The 25308-nt window shown below is 42.6% G+C and overlaps 1 protein-coding gene across 1 annotated transcript in view; it reads right to left on the bottom strand.

Annotated features, from left to right (window-relative positions):
• TMEM178B (transmembrane protein 178B) overlaps positions 1–25308 on the bottom strand; it is a 237268-nt gene that overhangs the window by 157739 nt on the left and 54221 nt on the right. The window contains exon 2 of the mRNA XM_056341439.1: positions 12235–12348. Within this exon, the coding sequence (XP_056197414.1) occupies positions 12235–12348 (114 nt within the window). The remainder of the gene's footprint in view (positions 1–12234; positions 12349–25308) is intronic.

Genomic DNA, 25308 nt, shown 5'->3' with positions numbered 1-25308 from the left:
CTGGAACTCTGCTCTTTCGCATAGGGGAAGCTTTCTCATAGAAAGCCAAGGCCAGAACCATTAATCAGAGAATCCTACAAACTAACAGCCAAAGAGATACATCGACTGATCTAATCCATCTATGCATCACACAGATTTTCAAAATGCTGCTGCCTGTGCTACCTTTGGTCTGTCAAAAAGTTTCACCTAGCACAGCGGTCAATTCAGCTCTTCAGAGAATGACTGATTCCTCCTGGAAAACTTTGGGAAGACTACTCTGAAAAGCTAATTCTATTGCCCCATCAAGTAGTTTTTGCATTTCTCTGCCCTGTTCTGTTACAAAAAGCTTTTGCATGAATTGTTGTCTTCTTGGAAAAAAAAAAGTCTCAACTCTTTCCATACAAAAAATCTGGGTCTCCCTGGAAGTGTTGTCACCACAGACTTTTCCACTTCATCAGCTGAAGTCAGTACAGAGGGCTAGTGCTCCAGTGAAGAGTTAAGTGTCAGAGCCAAGGCTTGTTTACTGAATAGAAATCCTGCTTTCATGCAAAGCCTGAACAGCAATAAAATACATCAGAGATAGTCAATACATAGGTCCCGATATGCTGAGTTCTGGGAGGGATGAAGGCACTACTGAAACAAGACAAAGGCCAACATGAGTTTATGTTGGAATAAATCACAGGTAGCTCTAATATACCCTGGCAATGGGTGCTTCACAGCTAGTAATCAGGGTGCAGGACTATACCTGTCCAGTTAATCAGTTCCTCAACCAAGCCCTTAGGGGATGAGGTACAGAGCCAGCTGTGGCCATTCCGCTGGCCAAGGAGAATTTGCCATACAGGACAGGTTCTCTCAGGCCATATCAGGAAGGCTATTTGGAAATTATTTGTCTACAGTTTTCCATTCAGTGTGCATTTCTTCTTCCAGATTATTTTATGGCTCTGTGAAAGGACTGATCATTATTTGTCAAAATTTACTCATTTGATTACTTTTGAAATAAAATGACAGCTAAGATTACTTGCAGGTAAAACTCCGAGTAGCAGGATGTTATTCTTGCTGTGTTTATAGGTTGTCATGACAATCAGGACACTGGTTTAGGGTCCAATTCATATGTGGCAGAAAACCCATGACACCTACGCTTATTCTAATGGAGATAATTTTTGAAATTATTATTTATTCTAGTTGTTTACTCTCAGATATTTCCAAGGACCCAGTTTTCAGCAGATGCTGAGGAATCACCACTTCGTACACCTTAATTCACGACCAACCTTTGAAGGTTGGTTTGGAACCATTTCTAAGACAAAATCACCACTAACATATGCAATGGATTCTGGGTTTGGACAGTAAGTCTTCACTTGAAAATTATTATTTTTATACATATATATATATTTAGAAAAACAATTATCCTTGATATAGGGGTTTGCAACAGTCTTTTCTAGGAGATATGCTGCATAATCTCTGGCACTATAGGAGGCATCATTGTGAAGCACTTAGAGCAGTAGGAGTCCAAAGACCCAAGTTCTGTTTCTGGCTCTCCCACTAACTCTCTGCATGACATTTAGCAGATAATTAACTTCTCTGTAATTCTTTCTGGATGTGAAATGGGCGTACTGGGGTTGCGTTCTTCCTGTGGCACCCTGTTTAAGGCAGAAGAATACCAAGTGAAAACCATTGCCCAAGTGTTTCAAGATGCTAGGATGGAAGGTGCACTACATACTGTCACCAGCAGCATTAATAAAAGCATAATTGTGGGATCTCTTCATTTTCATTGAAATATCAAAAAGGGTAAAAATCTCAAGGAGCACTTTTTCTGAAATCTATTGAGTATTTTTGCACCCAGATGCTGATTTTGCATTATTTTGATCTCCAAATATCTATTCTTGTTTCAGTAGAATTATTATTCTGGTATAAATATAAGCAGAACCAAACACTTGCAGCCTATTATTCCATTCTGATTAGTACCTATGTGTATATGGATTCATGCCACTACTGACTTCCACCAGATACTGGAAAAAAAGATTAAGCCTTGCCTTGGCAGTTTAACACTCTTCTTCCCACAGCACATAATCAGGCATGAGAGTGAGTTATAAGGAATGGCATTACATCATGTTCAAATATGCGATTATATCACGCTGCAGAATGGATTCTACAAGGAAGACTGATTTACCATGTGCCTGTGATGATGAGTGAAGAGTAGCTAGTACCAAGCTAATGCATTGCTAAATACTCTATCAGATAAAACCAGTAATTCAGCCACCTCCATGTCCCCTCCCATGAAATTTTAATAAACCCAATCTTATGGGAGGGAAAAAAAAAAAAAAAAAAGACAGGGACTCTACTGAATTATTTACAGCCTGAGTTGTGTATTGCAAAGAAGCCCCTCTTAGGTCAGTAAGTGATATTCTTCCATCGATTTCCTTCACTCAGAATATTTAAGTGAGAATTAAGTTTTGGGGGAAAAAAAACCCAAAGAAACAGGGATGCAAAGGGCAAGCCAGAAAAGACAAAGCTGATGGAGGCAGAGATATGAAAGAGTTTGTATTTATGAAAGAGCCATTGATCAATTGCACACACTAGCAGCAGATAGAGTCAAATTAGCTGTCATAATTCCAGTGATGCAGAGGGACACGCAGACTCAAGCTCCATTAAATATAACCTACATCCAGAGCAGCCAGATGAGATTTGCGAGACTGAACTCTGAAGTCCCACAGGAGATACCTGTTGTTGATTTATATTCCTGATTTCCTATTCCCTCACCAACTGTGCAATCAGTTCCTGAAGGTGGGCAGGGAATAATTGAACAGCTAAACTGTGATTCACCCAGCCAATTAAGGAGTCTTGGGATGGGCCCTAAGACAAATCCTTTGGGCTGATACAGTCTTCCTGTTCCAGAACTACATTCAGCTCTGATGTGGCCAAAATAATCATGGCCCAGTTAACAGTATAAGAATCTGAGGATGTAAAGCTGCATTATAGTTTTTGAACATTAATATTGACACATTCTAGACCTTTTCAAAGTAGCAAGTAGGAGGATGTACATGAAGATCAGCAGGACCAGAAGATATGGGCTCTGAATGTAGATGCTGTGAGGACACATGAACAGGATTCTGTAATTCAATGTACAAAGAACATCACTGCAAAACAGTAATTAAAATGGCAACTATTCCCTAGTAGCTATCAACATATTAAAATCACCTACATGTTTCAGCCTGCAGCTTGTGTCAGGGTCAAAGTCAGGTTGTTTGATTCAAAGTTCGTTGGCATCTATCTCATGCTGGCTGTTGTGATGTTCCTTTGTGGATGGTGCATGGCTTTGTGAACAAATAACAATAACCTAATTTCCAAGATGTTCCACTTAAGTCTTTCTTCTTGCACTGAAGCAAGGAAGCACTTCTCATAACATACTGTGTGTGGCACGTGGCATGCAATCACCTTGAAATATTTAACTGGCTGGCTTTCATCTTGCCAACAGTGTGGGGTGGGGCATCAGACGGGGGTATAAATAAACCGGGATATAAATCATAAACCAGGCATTAAATTGGTATATAAATCAAAAATTACAGAAGTCAGATGGAAGAGACCCATTAGATCATCCTGTTTGTTCTTTCCTGTGTTCTCACCCTAGGAATGCACAAGGCATCATTCTTGATTAGCCAAGAGACATAGAAAAACGCCCATCTCTCCCGCTCTGTCTCTAAGGGAAGGGAAACAGAGCTCTGCATGCATATTAATAAAGCTATATTTTGACTGGCTGAATGACTGCAAATTATTAGCAATGGTATGTTTTACCTGTCAGCATCTCCACACTGCAACAGGCAAAATGTCTATAATGCTCCTTTGCAATCACTAGTAAGGGTGGAGGGGGTTTGCTCTTAATTTTTCTGCACTCAGAACAGCTCTATATATGCCCTAAGACTCTTTTCAGTGATGAAGATAAAAACAAGTCTTCTTTTTTCCAATATAAGAGTGGGAGACAACTCTTAAATGTAAAAACATTGCCTAAGCCAAGGTGAATCCAAGTGCTTGCGCTTACAAATATAAACCAAACCACAATATACTGAAATATTTTGAAGCCTCCCGAGTCAAGCATGCTAAAGTTAAGAAATACAAGAATGTGACCCTCGGTGTGAAAGATGAGAATACATGCAGTTGGAGCTGAGATCAAGGCAGCTGACATACAGCTCCTCCTCCCTCTTACACAAGTACTTTTGTCTACACTTAACACCAAGGTCTTTTGGGGTAATTAGTCTAAGAAATCTCTTTAGAAGTGGTCCCTAGCCATGTTTTCCTCATTTACTCTGACCCAGTGTGAGCTGGATGACCATACGAAGTCTGATTTACAGGGTTCAGAGCACTTACCATTGCTCTGAAAGTCAATGGGAGCTTTGCTCTGAACATACAAAAGGCTATTTAATGCTAATTACTGTAAAACCCAAGTAAAACCCAAGTCTTCATCTTCTCCGACTGGACATCCAAACCCCACCCAAACCAGTTAACTTTGATTGCCAGGCCTAAAATGGAAATTGTAGCCCACCTCAAAAGGTTATTAGATATTAATATATTTATCTTTAACATGCCATGATTTAGTACAATATTTAGAAATGTGGCAAAGCTCATCAAGCGGTTAACTATCTTTGGACCAGGAGTTGTATATTCTCCAATAAAAAGACTGGCAACCATACATTAAACAATGAAAAAGAAACCAAACATTGAAGACATTGAATGGAAACAGAATATCCCAAATGTATGGAACATGGCAGGGGTCCTGTGGAAAACTCAGTATGTGATTACAGTAATTAAAGACTTGATAATGAATGTGCTCAGAGGAGATAAATTAAGGCCAAGCATGCAGCTTGAACTGTGTTATCTCCTAACTTTACATGCTTGTATTTGCAACCTTTAAAAGTGCTCATCTGATTTTAAGTCCTTAACTTTAAAAGAAACAACAAACTGCAAAAGCAGGAATTCTAGCATGAGGTTTCTTACTGATTCAGAAGAGTGGAGAGTGATTTGTCAGCAGAACGAGACTCTCCCGATTCACCTCTGGGCCCCTTGTTAGATGAGCTGGGGGAGGGAAGAGCCTGCAGGCTGAGGGAGCTGGATGAGACCTCCCCTCTGCCAGTGTTTCACAGGTGTGTTAGCAGTAGATGTACAGTAAGACTCCTGACTCAGTGCAATTTGAACAGGGCTTTGGAAGGGATTCTTCCCTGTTCATTCCTTGTCCCCCTCCAACACACACAGAGAGCTTGGCCATTTTTGCACCTGCCCTTCCAAATTATTCCAGTCCACCACTCCAGCCCTTATCCTAGTCTCAGTATTCAGTAACACCTTGTATTACCTCTCCCAACTCACCAGTATAGTTTCACCCCTTTTCTTGCCCTCATTTCCTCCCTTGGCCATGTTTTCTACTCAAACACCCCTGTCAGCTCAGGACTGGAAAGTCTACCATCCTCCTCCCTTATTCCTTCCCTGCTCTTGTGTCCCTAAAAAGCAAAAGTAGTATGGGAAATAAGTAGTAATGTGGAGTTGGGAGAGCTATTTAGTGTAGGTATTAAGGTCACAGCCATATTAACAGATCCTAAGATGAAGCCTAGCAGAAGGCAATAAAATCCCTTACAGATTTCAAAATGGGTCTTAGATTTTGATGCCAAAAAAACATTTTTTATATCTTAGCTTGAAGTAACAGGATATGAAGAAACCCTACAGCAGAGTGAGAGCGGGAAATGACAAGGTCTGTCACTACCACCTGGTCATTAGCTATGGGAACAATGAATATGATGGAGATCCAACAACATCAGACCTCCAGGCATGTGAGCACCTGCTGCCTGACTAACCTCCAGGATGGATGCCCTGTCTTCTTTAATAACCAATGCATTAAGGAATGACATCATATTGTCAGCCAAATGGCACTGACCAGTGGGACAGTGTCATACTTCAGGGTATACCTCCATCTGGGGGTCAAAGTAACTAATTAAAAATGAAACAGCATTTCCTTGTAGAGAAAGATAGGAACGGAATAAGACCCAAGGGAGTATGGGAAAGAGAGTGGAAGAAAGGAGCAAGAAAAGTGGTATGCTGCGTATTTATTTCAAACACCACTTTCAGTAGTACCCAAGAAGGAAAAAAAACCAAAAACACAAAAGCAAAAATTCTCTTGGGTCAGCACTTAATACAGATACAACAATGAAATATTTATTGTTGCTTATAAAAGCAGGCAGGGTCAAGCCCATGAGCCTACTGGTGTTACTAATGCATTGTTAAGCTGTCAACTGAGCTTCTGTGCAAATCTCAACATCTTGTTCCATGGAACGAGGAAGGCTTAGGAAGCCTGTAGAAATTACTAGTACAGACATTACAGTGTTTTTCAAAGTGTTAATTGGTGCCTCTGTTATCAGTACCATAACTGACCTCCACAAAAGGAGATTATTCCAGGTCCCTCCCCCAGTAGTTTTACTGGTTATAAGGAAGTATTTCAGTGCTTTGTAGACCCTAAGCAAGAAAGCCTTAATCTCCTGCAAGGGTTGGACCATTAAGGCTGATAAAATCCATTCAGCTTTCAGCATAGATGCTATATGAATTAAAATATTATCATGCTCCACATCCTCTAGAAATCCTTAATTTCCTCCAATGCTTGCTCCTCTCAGAATGTGCCAGGCTATTACTTTTGAATTTAGAATTCATTTTTTATGCAAATGGCTTTCATACCACCACAAACACAGGATTATTGCAGTTTTCAACAGCGCAGATGAATGTTACTGTTCCAATTAACACAAGGCATTATGGTTCCTCTTCTCCTGACGGTGCAGCTCCCCATGACAATGCTTTAATTTCAGAGCCCATATCCTATGGTCCTGCAGTAGAAGTGGGGAGGTAGAAGACAGGCAAAGGAGGTCCCACAGTGCCAGACAAGCAGCATTTCCAAAAAAACCTCAGGAAATTCTAACCATTTCTCAGGAAGCATCATCTACCTATTTGTGAACTTGTTCTCTCTGAAGCAGCTGGGTGACACAATTTCTAAGCTATGCAGGAAGAGATCAGTTTCCATAGCAATTCCAGCCACTTTCTGCCCAAATACAGCACACTGTGTTCCTAGACACAAAACACGGCTGCTGTGGAAGACAGGCCTAGGTGGCAATGGCAAGCTGGAGGAGAAAACCAGAAATACCCTCTTTTGTGACTGCATTTAATCCAAAGTACAAATACAGGTTTTTGATGTATAGGGAGGAAGGAAAAATAACAGACTTAAAGACCCAGCTATCTACCTCACATGATAGGCTCTGCGAGTCAGCAAAAAAAAAAGCTTTTGGAGAGAAGGAAAACTTTTTCATCTCTCTCCTGATATGGAGACTTTCACACAATATAATGCAAGCTACTGGGAGCTCTGCTATACGAATGCTCTGAGTGACGTGCAGCACGTGTCTTATTTCAGCTACCAAGGCAGGAAAAAGGGAAGAGTCAGATGTTTGACTTGTTCTCTGAGAGAAAGAGTAATTTCACTCTCCAAGAACACATGCCAGCAACTTGGCAGTTTGCAATGCTTTGAAGCCACAATACTTTCTTCAGCTGTCTTGGGGAGAAGATGGACCTGGAAAAGCCCCATTTTTTCCTTCCCTTGCCAAGACCACAGTGAGGAAGACTGCAGAGTGATGCAGAAGCATCAGCCCTGTGAGGCTCCAGGCAGGTCTAAGCCTACAGCAGACTAACCCCGGTCCTGTAGTACCTACATCATTGTTATTGTTGAAACTGCTCAAGGAATGGATACACAAAGTCATCCCATGGCAAATACAAGTACGTTCAAAGGTAAAAATCAGCAAGGAAGCATAAGGTCTAAACAAAAGAAGATAGAGGCAAAAATAACACATCATCATGCCAGACTGGCTCTAAGAAAGCATGAAAACAATCCCTCTCCTCTTATTTGCATCTTCCTCCCTTTTCTGTACTATTTGATTTCCTCAAAACAAGTTTCTAATCCTAAAACTCTCCCACCAAGACAATGAAACGTAGGTAGCTGGCTTAAGCATACTTAGAAATTCCTCTCTGCACTTAACTCCTGTGCTGTGGTTACCCTTTTGCACAAAATAGTTGTTTCTTAAAGACTGCAGCAGAAGAACAATTTAGAACCTGGGTTGTCTATAGCCTATTGAGTGGGAACAACAAAACAAGACTAAAACAACCACCAACCAGGAATTACCTTCCTACCATCCTTCTGATGGTATAAAACAGTATCAACCCAACAGGCGTCCGTCTTGCTCCAAGGAGCAAGCCAGTGGACCAAATAGTCCCTGGACTTTGAGTCTCTTCCCCAAAGCTGCTGTGAGTGGTAACAGCACTGTTGATTCCTGGAAGACACCAAACTGAATAGAGCACATGCCCTCACTGCCTTGGTGGTAGTTTTCAAAGCAAACGCAGCCTTTCACCTTCTTTGCCGTAACATACCAGATAATTGTTTCCTGAAGTTTTAGAGGCAAGAAAAAAAATAGCATCAAGATAGTCTCTTTTTTATGGTTAACTTTCTTAAAATACAAGCATCTAGTTAAAGTGCTTATTCCATCACTTGAAAATGCCTCTCACCTCTCCCAATGCTTGTACCATACTCTACAGCTCAAACCCCTGCCACGATCACTTTCCCCATGTTTTGTGAACACAAATCTGTAGTATACTGAAATTGAAACAATGGGAGAATAGCATAAAACACATGGAACTGAATGTGTGAATAAATACAGAACTGTTCAGATTTTCTTGGATTTTTATTCAAATGAGATATACCTTCATTTTTAAAAGCATCAGTGATGCTGCTGGAGTTTTTCAGAAACCAGAACTATGGATCAAGTTTCTGTGCACAACATGGGGCCAAAATGTGACAGGATAAATGCCTAACAGTGACTCAACCACATCATTACACTGGCATCTTCCACAAAGAGACACTTACTCATGCTCACAGTTGTTGGACACAGCTTTCCTTCCCTTCTCCCGTCCCCTCATATAGATCATATAGAAACTAATTTTATTTAATTAGATGAACATTTATCCCCTGACAGACAAGAGCTGGCAATACTACAATCATCCTTCCCTCCACCCCTGTTTAACCAGAGATAGTTGAGAGGAAGTGATTGCAGGGAAGTGAAGACCTATTTCACCAGCTCCTGTTGCCATCAGCAATCAATTTGGAGCAAAGACTCCATCTTGAAAATGTCAACCAGAATGAAAAAACATAAAATAAAAAGTGATGCAGTCAGCTCCAACCATTCCTCCAGGTCCAGCTGCTCCCCTGGTCTCTTCTAGCATAACCGACAGCACAGCTAGAAGAATATCTGCTTTCTGTGCTGACTGGTGCCATGGGGTCCTCAGCCTCAAATTAAATACCATTCACCCACTCCTACAACTCAAGAGAAACTGCTGGAGCATCAGTCCTGCCCAGCAGTCTGAAAAAGCAGTCTTCTGGGCATGGCTAGAGCCCTCTTCCTCCTCTGATTCCCCACCCACTGAACAGGCAAAGCAACAGATTTCCTTCCCAGGCACCACAGCTTGCTACCCATGAACCAGGGAAGGAAAATAACCACTACTGAAATACAAATATGGCAAAGGACAGCAGTGGCATCAGCCTGGAAGAAGCGTTTTCTTTAGGAGGGTGACCAGACACTCTGGTTTCACCTTTCCAGTTTCTCTGAAATTCTCCAGGATGCCATTTTGCTCCAGTGTTTCATCAGGAAATACTTTTTTCCCGTCTCATGCTACAGATCTGAGAAACAACCCGTGGCAAAAGCAGGAAGAGCAACAGGCCTGAGCCCTGCTCCTTTTGGTGCTTGTCACAACACTCAGCAAAAGTGAAATTCTGAATAGAAAACTGTTCAGAGAAAAATATTTGCCAGGTTGACTTGGGAACACTCAGGATGAGCAGTGGAAAGCTGAAGTGACTGTGCCCTGGATTAAGCAGGTACAGATCTATGTCAGCTGCTAAGGTAGTGACTGAAGTCACAGGGACTTTCTCTGAAGGCATTCTCTGAAGGTGCTTAGAGTCTTACCCCATTTTATGTCTACTCCATTGCAAAGGGAGAACATCCTTCTCAACCAAAACACAATTTGAAAAGATTGGGACTACCCTTGCCTTTTAAAGCAGATGTTCTGGAGAAGACCAGCAAGGTTGCTGTTCCTACGTAGCTCATACAGGTTCAGTTCACTCTTAGATGCGGTGACCTCCAGATCCTCTGGTGGCTAGCCCCACTGCACTCACCATTGCACCTAACTACTCTGGAGAAGAGAGAGCTTCAGCAAAGTACTTCTCTCCTTCCCTGTCTTCAGATAGGGAGATTCAAACGTCAGTTCTATCCACATCTACCTACTTACCTGAATTATGAACTAGTAAGAAAATCTGGATCAGAAACACGTATGCACACCCACACACTCTGTGTACCCTCCCCAGGGAGGGAACAAGGAGCCTCACCCTGAAAGTGCCTCAAACAAATCAGATATGTAAATATGTGAGCACAGTGTAGCCACTTTGGAGACTGACAAATGGCCTACTGAATGCTCCTGTCAGCTACCAAAACACCAGGCTCAGGAACTTGCTGATCCCACAAAGGAATGCACACAAAGTGTCTTACATGAGCCAGGTATATCAATAATTATATTTAAGGGGTGGTGGGATGGGTGGGGGGGTGGATACAAACACAGCTTTAGAATAACCCTTTACTTGAGCCGTTGCTGACATAAAGATGAACTTCTTTAAGACAATAATTCCTACATTAAACAGTGAGATTCCCAGTGGATGACTGCAGAAAAGTCATTGTGGCTCACAACAGTGGCAAAAGCATACCTACACAAAAAAAATAATCCCATAAACCAAAGACCCTTTCTACTGCCCTTATGAACACTAATACAGAAGATGTCTTGGGTGGGAGTGCATTTCTTTCTGCCCACAGATGAACAATGGTAACATAAAACTGACGCCAGCAGAGACAACAGGTAGTAGTAGAAAACCTGAAGTGAACACAACCACCTGATTTTCTGATTTCAGGAAAAGAGCATAGCACAGTATTTTGCAAGATCAGCCTCTTACAGCCTTCTGAGAAGCACGAGTTCGATGTTCCTTTTCTTTGTCATGTCACAATAAAAATATGTATTTATCCATACAGACGCATTCCCCAAAAAATTAGAGGAGTTTAGGAAGACCCTCTAGAACTTTCTTAATTGCTTTACCAGATTTGACCAGGCAGGCCTACATGAACCAACGAGTCTCAAACCAGGCCTGACCTTACCAAAGCACGAAGTCAACAATATCATTACACCTTCTCCCCAGAGTTTAAAAGGACCCTCCCAAAGCAACAGCCACATAGTGCAGGAGTGAATCAATCTGAAAGCCCTGGGAAGGCCAAAGGTCTTACATATTTCTCAAACTGACCCAGTCCGGACAGTAGCTACTCACTACCACCTTTCAAGATTTTCAGTCTGAATCAGCATCCCTCAACCCTGCCATCTTCAAGGAGCTGTTAACTGCTTCTACTGAGACAGAAGAGCTCAGGACATTAATCAGTCCCCATGACTATGTAGTAACAAGGGCGAGTTGCAATGGCATCCTTCCTCACAAAATTCTACCTCTTCCATTTTATCAGTGAAAACTCCTTTCCATCTCAAAGATAAGAAGGAGAAAAGCTTTAAGGCCAGCCAATACATCCCAAGGCAATTCCATTCCTGTCAGATCTTGTTGCTTCAGCAAGTGTTACAAGTTGGTGACCACTGGCTACAATTATCACTGAGGACTAAGCTCCTTCTCTGTGCCTTAAAGGGTGCAGCATTTCTCTTTCTAGATCTTCAAAGGAATGATGCCACACTCACTCAGGAGCTGCTGGCAGCAGGACATAGTCTACAATAAAAGACAGCAATGAATTCTCCTGGAAGCAGCATACTCAGCAGCAGCACGAACTGCATAAGAATACTTTCATGTACAGAGCATTCCACTGAATTAAAAAATAGGGCATTGATTTTGTTATTCATTTTTGTATTTAACTCAATATTAATCTCTGCATACAAATGCCTCTTCCCCATCACCACTTTCTCATGCCTCAGCAGAATTTCTAGTCAGCAGCAGAAACAGATGTAGGTCCTAAGAACAAATCGATCAGCCTGCTACAAAGACAAACTATGTGAGAAGAGGGCTCTGAGTGGGTTGTCAGTCAAAGCCTCTGTTCTCATTTATCAGTGAGTACCTCCCTTAATCCACACATGAGGAGAACAGAGAAGAAAGCCAGCAACACTTACGCAAGGCATGCCACTCGTCCTGGCGGATTGTCTTGGTGATGTTGTAGGTAAGGTTCTTGGGAATGGTCGCTGAGGAGTAGTGGTACTTGATGTACGTGCACCGCTCAATTGCTCCTGGGAAGGGCAACATGCAAAAGAGAGAGTGCTGTTAAATGAATGCAACATCCTCCCAACTGTAGACCAGATGGTCTTGACAACCACAGTCAAAGGATAGGAGTAAAGCAATCCCTACCATCAGTCCACTGTGACAATGCTGTCTTTGGCCCATGACAAGCACAGGCTACCCATAGGATAAGCTCACATCCAAACTTAGGATACACAACAGGCCTCACAGTAGCTGCTAGAGTGCCTGCTTTCAGCATCAGATAAATATGCGGCAAATGGCCTCTTCATTCATTACTTTTCTCTGAACCAGGAGCTAGTAGCAGACATACCAATATTTACTTTGTAGAAATTGTAAATTCATGTCTTAGCTTATTGTGCAGTAATGCGTCTCAGTGCCCGTACTCCAGGAGATACACAAAGCAAATATCTTTGAGCTTTCCTTCAGTAATAAAAAACAGCACAGGAAAAATTATATATGTAGATAATGTACAAGTTTTCCCCTTCCACCCCACATCCAAGAAGCCAGACAAACATAAGGATATGTGACAGGCTATGGTATATCTCTTGAAGGTAACCAAACACTTTCATAGCAGGCTCAGAAACGAAATTTATTGGCACCTCTGAACAATGAGCCTCAGATGGTAACACAAATGGCTGAATTGGGCAATTTTTTCCCCCTGTAGTCAGGAATTCATCTGTGTTCCACAGAAAAAAGCACCATGTGCTGCTTCTGTTTGTCTTCTGGTCACATTATTACATTCTCCTTTTACAGCCACTTTCCTTCCTCTACAATAATGACACCTCCAGGCCCTGATCTCCTGGCACCTTCTCTACATAGTTAGCGCCCTTGGAGAAATGGGTCTGGCATAGCCTGATGCTTTCTATGAATTATAGCCTAGCCAAATTTCACATCTAATCAGAAATGTGTGATAGTGCAGCCGTTCTCACATTCATGAAAAACGGTAAGGTTTCCTACACACCTTTTGCCAGCATCCTCAAGTAAAACTGGTTTTATTAGACATTCTCTCCAAGCAGTCAGATTCAAAGCTCAGGAAAGTAATTTTTCCATTAATATTATGATATTTTGAATCAGGCCTTTAATAACTAAATAGATATCCTTAATGTGGTTGGCCACACTGTTTACTACTAGCTGCCACTGATCAGAGAAGCAGCTATGCTGGAAATGCTTTTATGTATTAAAAATACATTAAGATAGGCACTCAATAGGATAAATTAAATGAAGCAATGAATTATACAAACAAGAACAAACCCTATACACCAAGATGCAGGTAGAGAACACATACTGTTAGCCTGAACTGAAAAAGCAGAGCTATTAGCCTTATATTGACAACTCCAAGGAGTTAAATATGCCGCTAGAAATAGAAGTTCCTATCTCAGATTGTAAAATATTACTTGGCATGAACTCAGATCATACACCATAAATTCACAGCATAAATAAGAAAGTCCATGAAAGAAAATTTTTAGTTACATTGCAGTAAACTACCATCTTCCAAAGTTAGTGCAATACAAACATTTGAGGTCTTCATTGTTTGCTCCTCTCAAGCATTCTTCACATTCTGCCTTTGACAGCAATTATATTAGACAAAGCCAAATATTACAGGGGAAAAAGGCAAAATATTTACATATGTATCCGCCTGCCCTAACAGCGTGATGGGCTTCTGTGTGAGTCTGCACCATCTGGGCACCAAATGTATGCCCAGAATTAAAGTTTCAAACCAAGAATAGTATTTTAAAAATAAAACAACTAGTGTGCAAAAAATCTTTTAAAAAAGCCCCAAATCACAAACTTGCATTCCTATACATTTTCCTATCTGCTTTTGTTTAGCTGCTTTCATGGATCAGAAGCATTGGCAAGAAAGTGGAAAATGTTTATTTGTCAGACCAGGGCAGGCAAACAGGGCACAGAGCGTTGGCAAGAGCATGGCATGGTCGTTTCCACAGCAGTTCACAGGGAAGGGCTCTAAAGCCCTGCCAGCTCAGCCAGGGAGCAATGGTATCCACCCGTCAGAAAGCCCCGGCCTCTCCCAGCTCTGCACCCACCACGACTGACGCGGTTCCCCCGGCAGAGCCCCGGTGGGAACACGCAGCCACCCCGGTGCTGGGCTGCCAGCCGTGCCCCGCTGCCATGGCTGTACCAGCCGGCAGCAGGGAGCTCCTGTGGGAGCTGTGCCGGGGAGAGGGGCTCCTGCGCTCAGTGACGGAGCTCCAGGAGGAGGTGAGCAGGCTGAGGAGCATCAGGGAGCGTGAGAGACAGACAGACTGCTGGAACCGCACCCTGCCTTCCCTGGGACCAGACCCACAGGCAGACGGGCCGCACGACACGGAGGATTCCCCATCCTCTCTCCGCCCGGCCAAACACCGCGACTTAAGGGATGGGGGCAATGGCGACAGGCTCCTGCCCGGTGCAGCAGGTGCGTCTCCTCCGTGACCACCCCACCTGCCCAGCTGCCCGTGCACAGAAGCTACGAGGCTCTGCAAGTGGAACTGAACAGTAATGAGGATGATGGCTCATCTAGCATCGAGGTTTCGCCAAGGTTAACTCTGCCTGTGCCCTGCATCCAAACTGCTTCCATAAAGAAAAAGGACGGGTCAGTGCCATAGGAGACTCCAGACTCCCTTCGGAAGGGAACAGAAGGCCCAACGTTGCAGACCGAACCCACTTATGGGAGTCTGTGTCCCAAAAGACGTGCTAGTGTGGAGAAGACGACTGTCGTGGCTGAACAGAGGAGAGCGTTTTTTGGAACTCAGGAAAAAAAAAAGAGAATTTATGACCTTGGGAAGGAAGGTCTGGCAATTCAGGAGGACTACAAGGAGGTTGTGAGCTTACGCAAGGAGAAAATGAGAAGGGCTGAAGCCCAGCTAGAACTTCATCTGGCTACCACCGTAAAAGACAATAAAAAATGGTTCTATAAATACACCAGCCACAAAAGGAGGCCTAAAGAGAATCTCCATCCTTTATGGATGCGGGAGGAAACGTGGCAACAAAGGATGAGGAAAAGGCTGAGGTACTTAATGCCTCCATTGCCTCAGTCTTTAATAGTAAAGACCATTTTTCTCTGGGACCCAGACCGCTGAGCTGGAAGACAGGGATGGGGAGCAGAATGAAGCCCCCATAATCCACAGGGAAATGGTCAGCGACCTGCTACACCACTTGTGTGTGTCTAGGTCTATGGGGCCTGACAGAATCCACCCCAGGGTACTGAGGGAGCTGGCGGAAGTGCTCCCCGAGCCACTTTCAATCATTTATCAGCAGCCCTGGCTTACCGGGGAGCTCCCGGTTGACTGGACGTTTGCAAATGCACAAAGGGCAGGAAGGAGGATCCGGGGAAGTACAGGCCTGTCAGCCTGACCTCGGTGCCGGGGAAGGTTATGGCGCGGATCATCTTGAGTGCCATCACACAGCACATACAGGACAACCAGGAGATCAGGCCCAGCCAGCATGAGTTTATGAAAGGCAGGTCCTGCCTGACTAACCTGATCTCCTTCTATGACAGGGTGACCCGCTTGGTGGATGAGGGAAAGGCCATGGACGTTGGCTACCTAGACTTCAGTAAAGCCTTTGACACCATTTCCCACAGCATTCTCCTGGAGAAACTGGCTGCTCATGGCTTGGACGGGTGTAACCTTCTCCGGGTAAAAACTGTTTACTGACTGGACGGACGAGCCCAAAGAGCTACATCCAGTTGGTGGCCGGTCACAAGCGGTGTTCCCCAGGGCTCAGTATTGGTGCCAGTTCTGTTTAACCTCTTTATGATCTGACAAGGGGATCGAGTGCACCCTCAGTAAGTTTGTAGGCAAGACCAAGCTGGGCAGGATGTTGATCTTCTTGAGAGTAGGAAGGCTCTGCAGAGGGTTATGGACAAGCTGGGTCGGTATGCTGAGGCCAACTGTATGAAGTTCAACAAGAAGTGCCGGGTCCTGCCGCTTGGATCACAAGGTCCCCGTGCAATGCCACAGGCTTGGGGAAGAGTGGCTGGAAAGCTGCCCAGCTGGAAAGGACCTGGAGGTGTTGGTTGACAGCCGGCTGAACACGAGGCAGCAGTGTGCCCAGGTAGCCAAGGCGGCCAACAGCATCCTGGCTTGTATCCAAAACAGCGTGGCCAGCAGGACCAGGGCAGTGACTGGTGACTCTGCCCCTCTACTCAGCACTGGTGAAGCTGCATCTCGAATACCGTGTCCAGTTTTGGGCCCCTCAACTACCAGACGGACACCGAGGTGCTGGAGCGTGTCCAGAGAAGGGCAACGGAGCTGGTGAAGGGCCTGGAGCCCAAGCCTTATAGGGAGCGTCTGAGGGACCTGGGCTTGTTTAGCCTGGAGAAAAAGAGGCTGAGGGGAGACCTTACCGCTTTCTACAGCTGCCTGGAAGGAGGCTGTAGCGAGATGGGTGTCAGTTTCTTTGTCCTAGTAACAAGCAATAGGACAAGAGGAAATGGCCTCAAGTTGGACCAGGGGAGGTTTAGGTTGGATATTAGGGAGAATTTCTTCCCTGAAAGGATCGTCAAGCATTGGAACAGGCTGCCGAGGGAAGTGGTGGAGTCACCATCCCTGGAACATTAAAAGACATCTAAGATGTGGTGCTTAAGGGCAGTGTTTATTGGAGGACTTGGCAGTGCTAGGGTAAAGATTGGACTCGATCTTAAAGGTATTTTCTAACCTAGCCAATTCTACAATTCTACATTTAAAGACTGTCTAAAACTAAGAGTACAACTGCATTGGCAATGGTTCAGTGGTGGGTGAAGTACAGGCAGAATTTTAGTAGTAAACTCTATGATTGCCTTTCTGGCCACACAACATATTCCAGCACTGTTCCTTCCCACCTCTAAATAACATGCTATTAGTTAAGAAACATGATTCCAACCAAGAGTTTGGAGGGACCAGAAGGTAAAGTGCTTTTCAGCGTACATAGTGAGATATGTCCTCCTTTTTTCCCTGCTTGTCTCTGAAATATGAGGGCTGACCACTGCACACACCCAACAGGGCTGAGTAGAGTACAGTGAATTCACTTGCACCTTGGAATTATCCTCACTACTTGTCTTACACAGGGAAACAGACCCACAGCTGAGACAGTCAAGGATGCTGCTCCTGTATTTTCACCCTTCTCTGAAGCATTAAGCATAGGTTCACTGCTGGTATATGTAAGTCTAGTTAATTTGTTGTTACAGGGTTCAAAATACTTTTGTCTAATCCAAGTTATTGGGCTCAATAAAGCCCTAAAGTGAAACACAATGGTCTATAATATAGTAGAGGTCAGTCTGCATGAGCTAATGGGCCCTTTTGGCTTTGTGCTGTTAAACCCTCCTGTGAACACTGGAGTTTATTACACTTGGGAAAATGTTCTTCAGAGTGTTTTAGATCTGTCTTCTATTAGCTTCCAGCACTTCAGTTATTTCAGACTCTAGAACAGCAGAAACTATGAGGGAGAGCATGAAGCCATCTTCATCCACATGACCACTGCTGATAGGAGAAGCATGCAGGATCTTACCAGGAATTTCAAGTTTTTTATGGCCCAAACTGACAATGTTTGTGATAGCTTGGCATTTAAACATTAGTTATTATCTAAACCTGCTCTCACAGGTGTAGAAGAGGAACCCTGCTGCGTTAATGCAACTGCATCAGCATACATCTAGCCGGAAGTGAGAATTAGATTTTTGAAACTTAGAAAAAGGCTTTCGTTTGCCTGGACCTAACAATAAAAATAAGGAAAAGGATGAGTTTATAGCAGTGAATTTCATACTTCATGATGCTTCCCTACTTGTTCCACACAAAAAGAACTAGGTTCAAGACCCTCAAGCACCCAGTTTCTGGAGGCCCCTGGGAGAGCAGAGTCAGTGAAGGCAGCAAGGATCAAAACTACTGCTCTCTTGTAAAGTCCTCTCAGAAAAACCCTAAGAAACCCTTACATTCAGATGAATTAATAGCTATGCTCACTCTGGTCTTTGGGGTGGGAGGGGAAGAAAGAGTAAGAAAAACCACACCACTTTCCCTTCCATCCCTTCAATAGGGTAAATGCAACTTATGGAGCACATCCAGCTTTCAGCTTTAACTTAGAAAGACCAAATGCAACTACAGGTGAACTCTGCACTTGGCTCAAATAACTGGGAAAGGCATTTATAAAGCAAACCAGTGAGCATGATTTTTTCACCTATGCAGCCGCCATAGCAAGTCTTACAGCTGGCCACAAGAAACACAAAACCACCACAAAGCTGCGCCACTTATAGATTCCATACTCCTCTGATCAAAAAGAGAAATGTTTGGCTGAAAATCCTAAGGAGAAGTGTCTGACTTCTAATAGAGTGCTAGGAAAGGGATCATTGAAAGATGCAACTAGAACCATGCAGAGCAGAACTCTGCCCTACTGTTCTCACATAAGCATAGATACTCACAGAGGATTCAGCAGCTGTAACTGTGCTTGGCAAGCCCCTGTTCTAGAAAAGTTCAGATGCCAAGTAAAATCGAGATAAGTAGACAAGGCTTCATCCAGAGCAGCTAATTCATGGCATCAAACACACCACTCCTCTTACTGATCCACTTACCTGCTCAGTTCACTCCCATATCTGTTGAGCATTGCTCCATACTACCACCTTATCATTATGTAACATTTCTTCTCTTCATTACAAGGAAAAAAACTGTGCTATAGCAGGAATATGACCCGAAAACACTGTGCAATTCTCTTCTATTCAATTTTCAAAACTGTCCTAATATCCTGATGTTAGTTCACTCGCTAGTCAAACTCAGCTCCCACTGCATTACTAGGGCTGTAAACACTATCCTGGTAGAGGCACCAAGCCATTTGGTAATGCAGAGGGGGACTGAACCATTCTCCCACTCCAGGCTCAACAGAGTGGAGATCAATTAAAAGGAAGGCCATGCTGTTGGTATCCACGCTGTATTTGTCTGGTGGGTAAACAGACAACTTTTTTCAGGACTTTTGGGCCAGTGTAAACACTCTTCATCACCAAGACCTCCCCTCCCCTGCCTTTAAGCATAATAATATTTCAACACTTTCAAACTACTCCAACAAAGTCTTTGCCCATGGTTAATTTAAGAAATAGAATGAAAATTCAAAATGCCAGCAGGGTATTAGTCACATCAGTCCTGAAATTTGCATCTCAAAAGTGCCCAGAGGCATTTGCCCTGCAAGGTCAGCTTGAGTTTTACAAAGGTGGTTGTCAAGTTTCAGGAATCTGCACTGTTACTGTGGTCATACAGTTTAGTCTTCTGCATAACACAGACCGACTCATCTGAGATCTGGCAACAGAAAATAGTCCTTCAGATGGTCTTTCAAGAAACTGGTTATCTGTGAGAGTAGTTAGGCAAGTGTCAGTAATATTTCAGATTCAGCCCAAGATGGCACACGGAAGAGTGAGTTACATGGTTTATCTGACTATACTTCCCTCTTGCCAATGAGGGCTACAAGATTCCACATTTTTTCCCTCCTGACTTTCAGGGTTGCAGACTGTGGAACCATCCTTAAGGTTCAGGTAAAGATTAGTCCAATACCTGTGAATAAGTCACCTTTGGTAGTTGAAGGGCTCACAGCTACACATGAGAATTTCTCCCACACAGACTCCTTGCAGCAATCCTTGGGTAAGAGTGATCAGCAATCTCAGACAGATGCATGGAGCCAGCACCTTACTTGCTCAGGATGAACTATGACATGGCCATTCCAGACTTCACAACAAGCTAGCACTGACATGACAGTCCCCTTACTTTCCGTAACACTCAAATCTGAAACCAAGTGGTACCCATTCTTCTCTTGTATACGTATGTTGATTTCTAAGAAGGATCCAGCTGTACAGTTGTTATGTTATGTTTTGTTATGTTTCCTGCCAAGGCTTTTGATATGATGAGCTTCCCTGAAAAGACTGACGTGGATGTTCTGTGCCTTTGCTACCTCCAGGCAGTTTTTCCTTCTTCTGTGTTGCAGATACCTCTGGATGAACTGTTCATAGCAAGCAATTTATTCCATAAATTTCACCCTTTGTGCTAGCTCTAATTTTTACAAATCTGTTTGAGAATTACTACACACAGATTTCCTAGTAAAAGGAATCTTAGCCTCTGGCTTGCAAACTGCACTCACTACATGTATTTGCTATTCATTATGAGAAATTGCCTTCTGTATGAGACGTTGCCTTAATCCCATGGTTTGGTTACTGTTCCCTCAGTTGGGTGACTGTATCCATATCAAGCAGACAGAAGATGTAGATTAGTTATTTAGCCTCTAATTGTTTCACATTATCTTCAGAAAATCTGTAAAGCAGAGAAAGTTTATAGCTTTTTCTGAGCATAACATTTCAGTATGATTATAGCCCCTGGAAACTTTAGTTAGGGTTAGGATCAGGTTACATAAAGCAATTGCATGTGGCATATATCTGTTATATATAGAAGTCTTGTCTCCCTTTGAAGAGTTCATTGTTAAGTTGTAGTACCATTTTATGTAGCTTACAAACCAGCTGTGGCCATTCAGGCTGGTGCAACTTAAGAATTATCACCCTCAGCTGTACATGCTACCCTCAGTCTCTTAAATCATTTCATATTAATCATCAGAACTCCTCTGGAGGTACCTTAATGCAGGCAAGGTTGTTGCAGTTTCAGCATGCATTAACTGGTCAAACTAAACCCTGGAGGAAGGTAGGAGGAGAAATTAGGCTCTGCCTTGACCAGCTGCTATGACAGAATTTCAGTCAGATATGCTGACTAGTTAAAGAACACATTATGAGTAGCTATCTTCTTAGCGAAGCCTCTGCCGTCATTAGGAAGTATTGCAACACACTTAACAGGATTATTTCATTACCTCTGGAGTAATACTAACTATGAAAGTACTGGTTAGACACTTCTGCCAATCTCTAAATACATTAATGCCAAAAATGCATTAACTGTAGAATTATTTATATTAGAAGGGTCCTCTAGATGTCAACCAGCCCAAGCCCTTGCTCAGAGGAGGAACAACTTCAAAGCTAAAACCAAATTCAAAGATAGTTCACATTTCTCAGGGCCTTGTCCAGTCAAGTTTTAAATACCTCCAAGAATGGAGGTTCACAACATCTTTGAGCACCTGTTCAACCATCTGACCACCTTCATTATGAATTTTTTTCCCTCAATACCTAATCAGTATTTCCCATGATGCCACATGAATATCTTGAATACACAAATACCTAAGGGTAAAGGTCTACAAATCTAGGAAGAATATGCAAATAACATCACCTTAATCAACATGTCTGATGAATATTCATTAACTTATATGCATGCATAAATAGAAGCCAATGTTCTAATTAATGGAGCTCAAGATAGATTTTCAGCTGCAGCATGGGCCAAATTTTTAGAACAGATCATATTTGTTCCTGGCTGGCTCTGGCATCATCCTGAATTGATGTTAACTTGGGCTGCCAGTAGGAATCATTGCTACTTCCCTTAAAGTGAAACAACTTCTGGTACTGTTTGTTGCTTGCTGTGAGCTGCAAAGAAATTGGGCTGATGCCTCACTTCAGTTGATGAGTTGGGGATTGTGTCTTTTGGGTTTTAGACTAAGTTGCTAGCTCCTAGCTGCTACCTCTACAAGTGGGTAGAGGTGCACTATCAGCTTCTACTCACCATTAACAGGTTTGCATAGAAGTCAGAGAGGGATGTGAGATAGTCCCCTTCCCCATTCAGACACACACAAGGGTCACGTATTGAGAGAGACAATGAATATGTCTACAGTAACACAGCATGTATTGGGAGTGCACTTTTGAAAATGACCTCCTGATCACCTCTTAAAATTACCATGCTTTGGTTCATAACATGATGTGCTGTAAGACCATGCCAACTAGAATCTCCACAAATAAAGTGAAATTAGAAGATGTACCATTCAACTAATGGTACAAGAGCAGAGCCAGTCTGAAGTAACATCCCCTCCCTGAAATGCACACAAAGTGAATAATAGGTCCTAAGCACCAATTATTTCTTACAAATTCACCTCCATCGTACCACACTATTTATAAATGTAGATCTAGCCTATGGCTTGTGTTGTGGTTCTACAGTTAAAATCATCCTAGTAAGGACTGCCAAAAGGAAATTCAGCCGACTGACCATAGCTCTAGGAGACCCACCTGTAAAGACACTTTATCTACCTAGGTGGTTGATCTCCAAGACTGTAGAAGCATACAGAGTAGCCACCACAGCAAGAAGCACCGATCTGCAGTCGAGTTCCATAGAGCTGCAGCCATCACTGATATTGCTCACACCAGCCACTCACACACAGGTGGGCAAATAGTTTGTGGTTTGGGTTCATAGGCCAACTTGAAAAATTGGAAGGAACAGTGACACCAGGAAAAAGATAAATTAATGACAATTTCAGATCAATTGAAAAAAAACTTTTGTACAGCCATAAAACTGTAATAGTGTAATTTATTCTGACACCTTTAAAGAAAAACCTTTTAAAACTGTTATTAAATTGAAAGTCTGAAAAATGTATTTTGAGAATTTTAAAACACTAAGATTTTTCCTAAATTCATAGTGTTTTTTCCCAACTGAACCCATCAACCATATTAGATCAAGTTTCACAACTGGTTCTGCTTCAGATCCAATTTTCTGCATGAAAATAAATAACAGTTTGCTAACTGTACTTACTATAAACGTACTTACAAGTGCACTAGGCACCAATATCTTCCCTGCTGGGTAAAGTGCAAAAAGCCTCCTAGGCTGCTGGTGGCAAAGGGATATTTCAATAGCCAGAAATCTACAGTATCACCTAAACTCACTTTTTTACATGTAGATGGCTTTACTGACTACCAGAAAAACTAATTAACACGTAGCTTCAGCAAAACATACTCAGAATATAACAGTATCCTCTGTTTTACCTGAAGGAAGAGCTTGCTTGTATTCACCAAGTTGGCAACCACTGAAAGGATGAGACATTCATAAGATAAATATTACTTTGTCCCTGAAATGGCACATACCCAGGAAATACATTAACAGAATGTACAGCTTAAAGATTTTCATTAGGAAAGTGAGCAAACATTTTTTCAGTGACAAACAGAACCTTCCTGCTTGTTTTTCCTCCCATTTTTCTTTTACAGTTCATCTCACTTGATTTCCAAATGAAATCAGAGCCTCTAGCTTAGTAAAATTTGTTAGACAACGCTCAGCTGGTGAGGAAGTCTCATAAAACCCCAGCGAAAACATAGGAGGGGGGATGGTTGAAAGGATCCAACATACTGTACTATCTATACAGAAATCTGGTAATAAATGACAGTATGTCATTCCCATTTTTCCTAGGTCAACTGCAATGAAAACCTGGATCAGCACTGAAAGCGAGATGGCATTAGATCTCCGGAGATATGGAAAAATAATCAGATACAAAGTGCACATGAAATGGAAGAAATCCATGAAGCTTATGAATGTCCAGATGCACACAAGAGCTTTGTCACACGGGGGTTCTATGGTGACCAGATTCCATACATGGGACTTCCAAATATTTCAGACAGAAACATCTACTTATCAATTTCAACTTCTGTTTCCACAGCAAAATATCTAGATTTCTTTTTCAGCCACGGTGTGAGTAAAGATAGAGATACAGGCGTGTGTGCATGCACTGAGCAGACACCAACATTTTCAGAGTAGAGGAAGAAGAAAGTGCCTGAGCAGCTGTTGCCATACCTGTTCCCCACATGGTCTCTGGATATCCCAGCAAACAGCAGCTTGCTTAAAGCAACCAGCTGGCAGAAGATAAATATTCCACCCATGATAAGAAAAAAATCCAAGTATGAGACCAAAAGATGAATTTGCATTGGAAAGTGATGAGCTCACACATTCTCTCCAGGGACCAAGGAAAGGAGGCTGGCAAGGAAGCTGAAGCAAGAGGATGGTTATGAAACACTTTTTTACTTCAGCTATTAATAACAGTCTCCAAGCCACAGGGCACTTGAGAGGAGGAAGACATCTCCTTGCTTCTATTAATCTTTTTGTCCACCTATTTGCATTGGGCTGGCCACAGGGGAGAGGGGAGCAGAGCACGAATGAAAAGTTAAGGCTAAAAGGGCTGAAAAATATTTGCTCCTACTTGTTTGGAGGCAGAAATTAAGTGATCAATAAGAAGTCACTGACAGAGCAATTACCAGTAAAAACTTACTGATGACCCAATAGCTCATGGAACAAAGCATTATCTCAGCACTGCTGTTAAGCCAAAGAAAAAGCATAGCAAAGGATATGCTATGGACAGGTTTCTTTTATATGAACATATATATTTTGATTCTCATAAAAATACTCCCATGAAGCTTGGTATTTATTGAACCAGCTTTGAAACCTATTTCAGAGAGATGCCTGGGAAGCTGGTCCCAGACTGCCAAGAAGAAAATCAGGATGGGTCCACTGATACCACCAATTCTGTTGAGGATCTGTGATCACATGCAGTGAAGTCTGAAGATGCCTATCTCTGTACCTTGGAAAGCTATTTTATATGCTGTTTTACTACATAAATATGCCTTTCTATATGCATTTACTCCTCTTTACTTCTCAAAGTGAGAGGATCATAAGCCCTTCTCTGTGTCTCCATACTGTTAGTTTACAGCTAGCCCCACAAATTGCTGAGCTAGAGAAAGCACTTAACTACAACCTTAACTTCTGGATTCCCTAAGTTTCACTAGCCTTTTTTTATGCTGTCCCCATTCTAATTATTTCAAATAACTGTTAGGGTAGTGTGGTTGGAAGAAAGGCATTTTCAAGATATCAATTTGTACACAAAAAAGTACTTCCCAGACAAAGGTGCCCTGCAGTTATTAAATATATGTGCAGTGTAAAGCTAACAGACAAGATCACCCCTAAGTGAGCAGTTTACCCTGTAAGTTTGTAACGTCTCTTGCCCCATAAACTCTACCAACTGAATATCTACTCAGATTATGCAGCCTGATGGACAAAAAACTACCTTGCAATAAACCTTGGGACTGTTTACTGGCAAGTAGAGACCACCAA

Source organism: Falco biarmicus, chromosome 5, assembly GCF_023638135.1.
Source record: "Falco biarmicus isolate bFalBia1 chromosome 5, bFalBia1.pri, whole genome shotgun sequence".
Lineage (NCBI taxonomy): Eukaryota > Metazoa > Chordata > Aves > Falconiformes > Falconidae > Falco > Falco biarmicus.
This window is presented reverse-complemented; position numbering and strand designations above follow the sequence as displayed.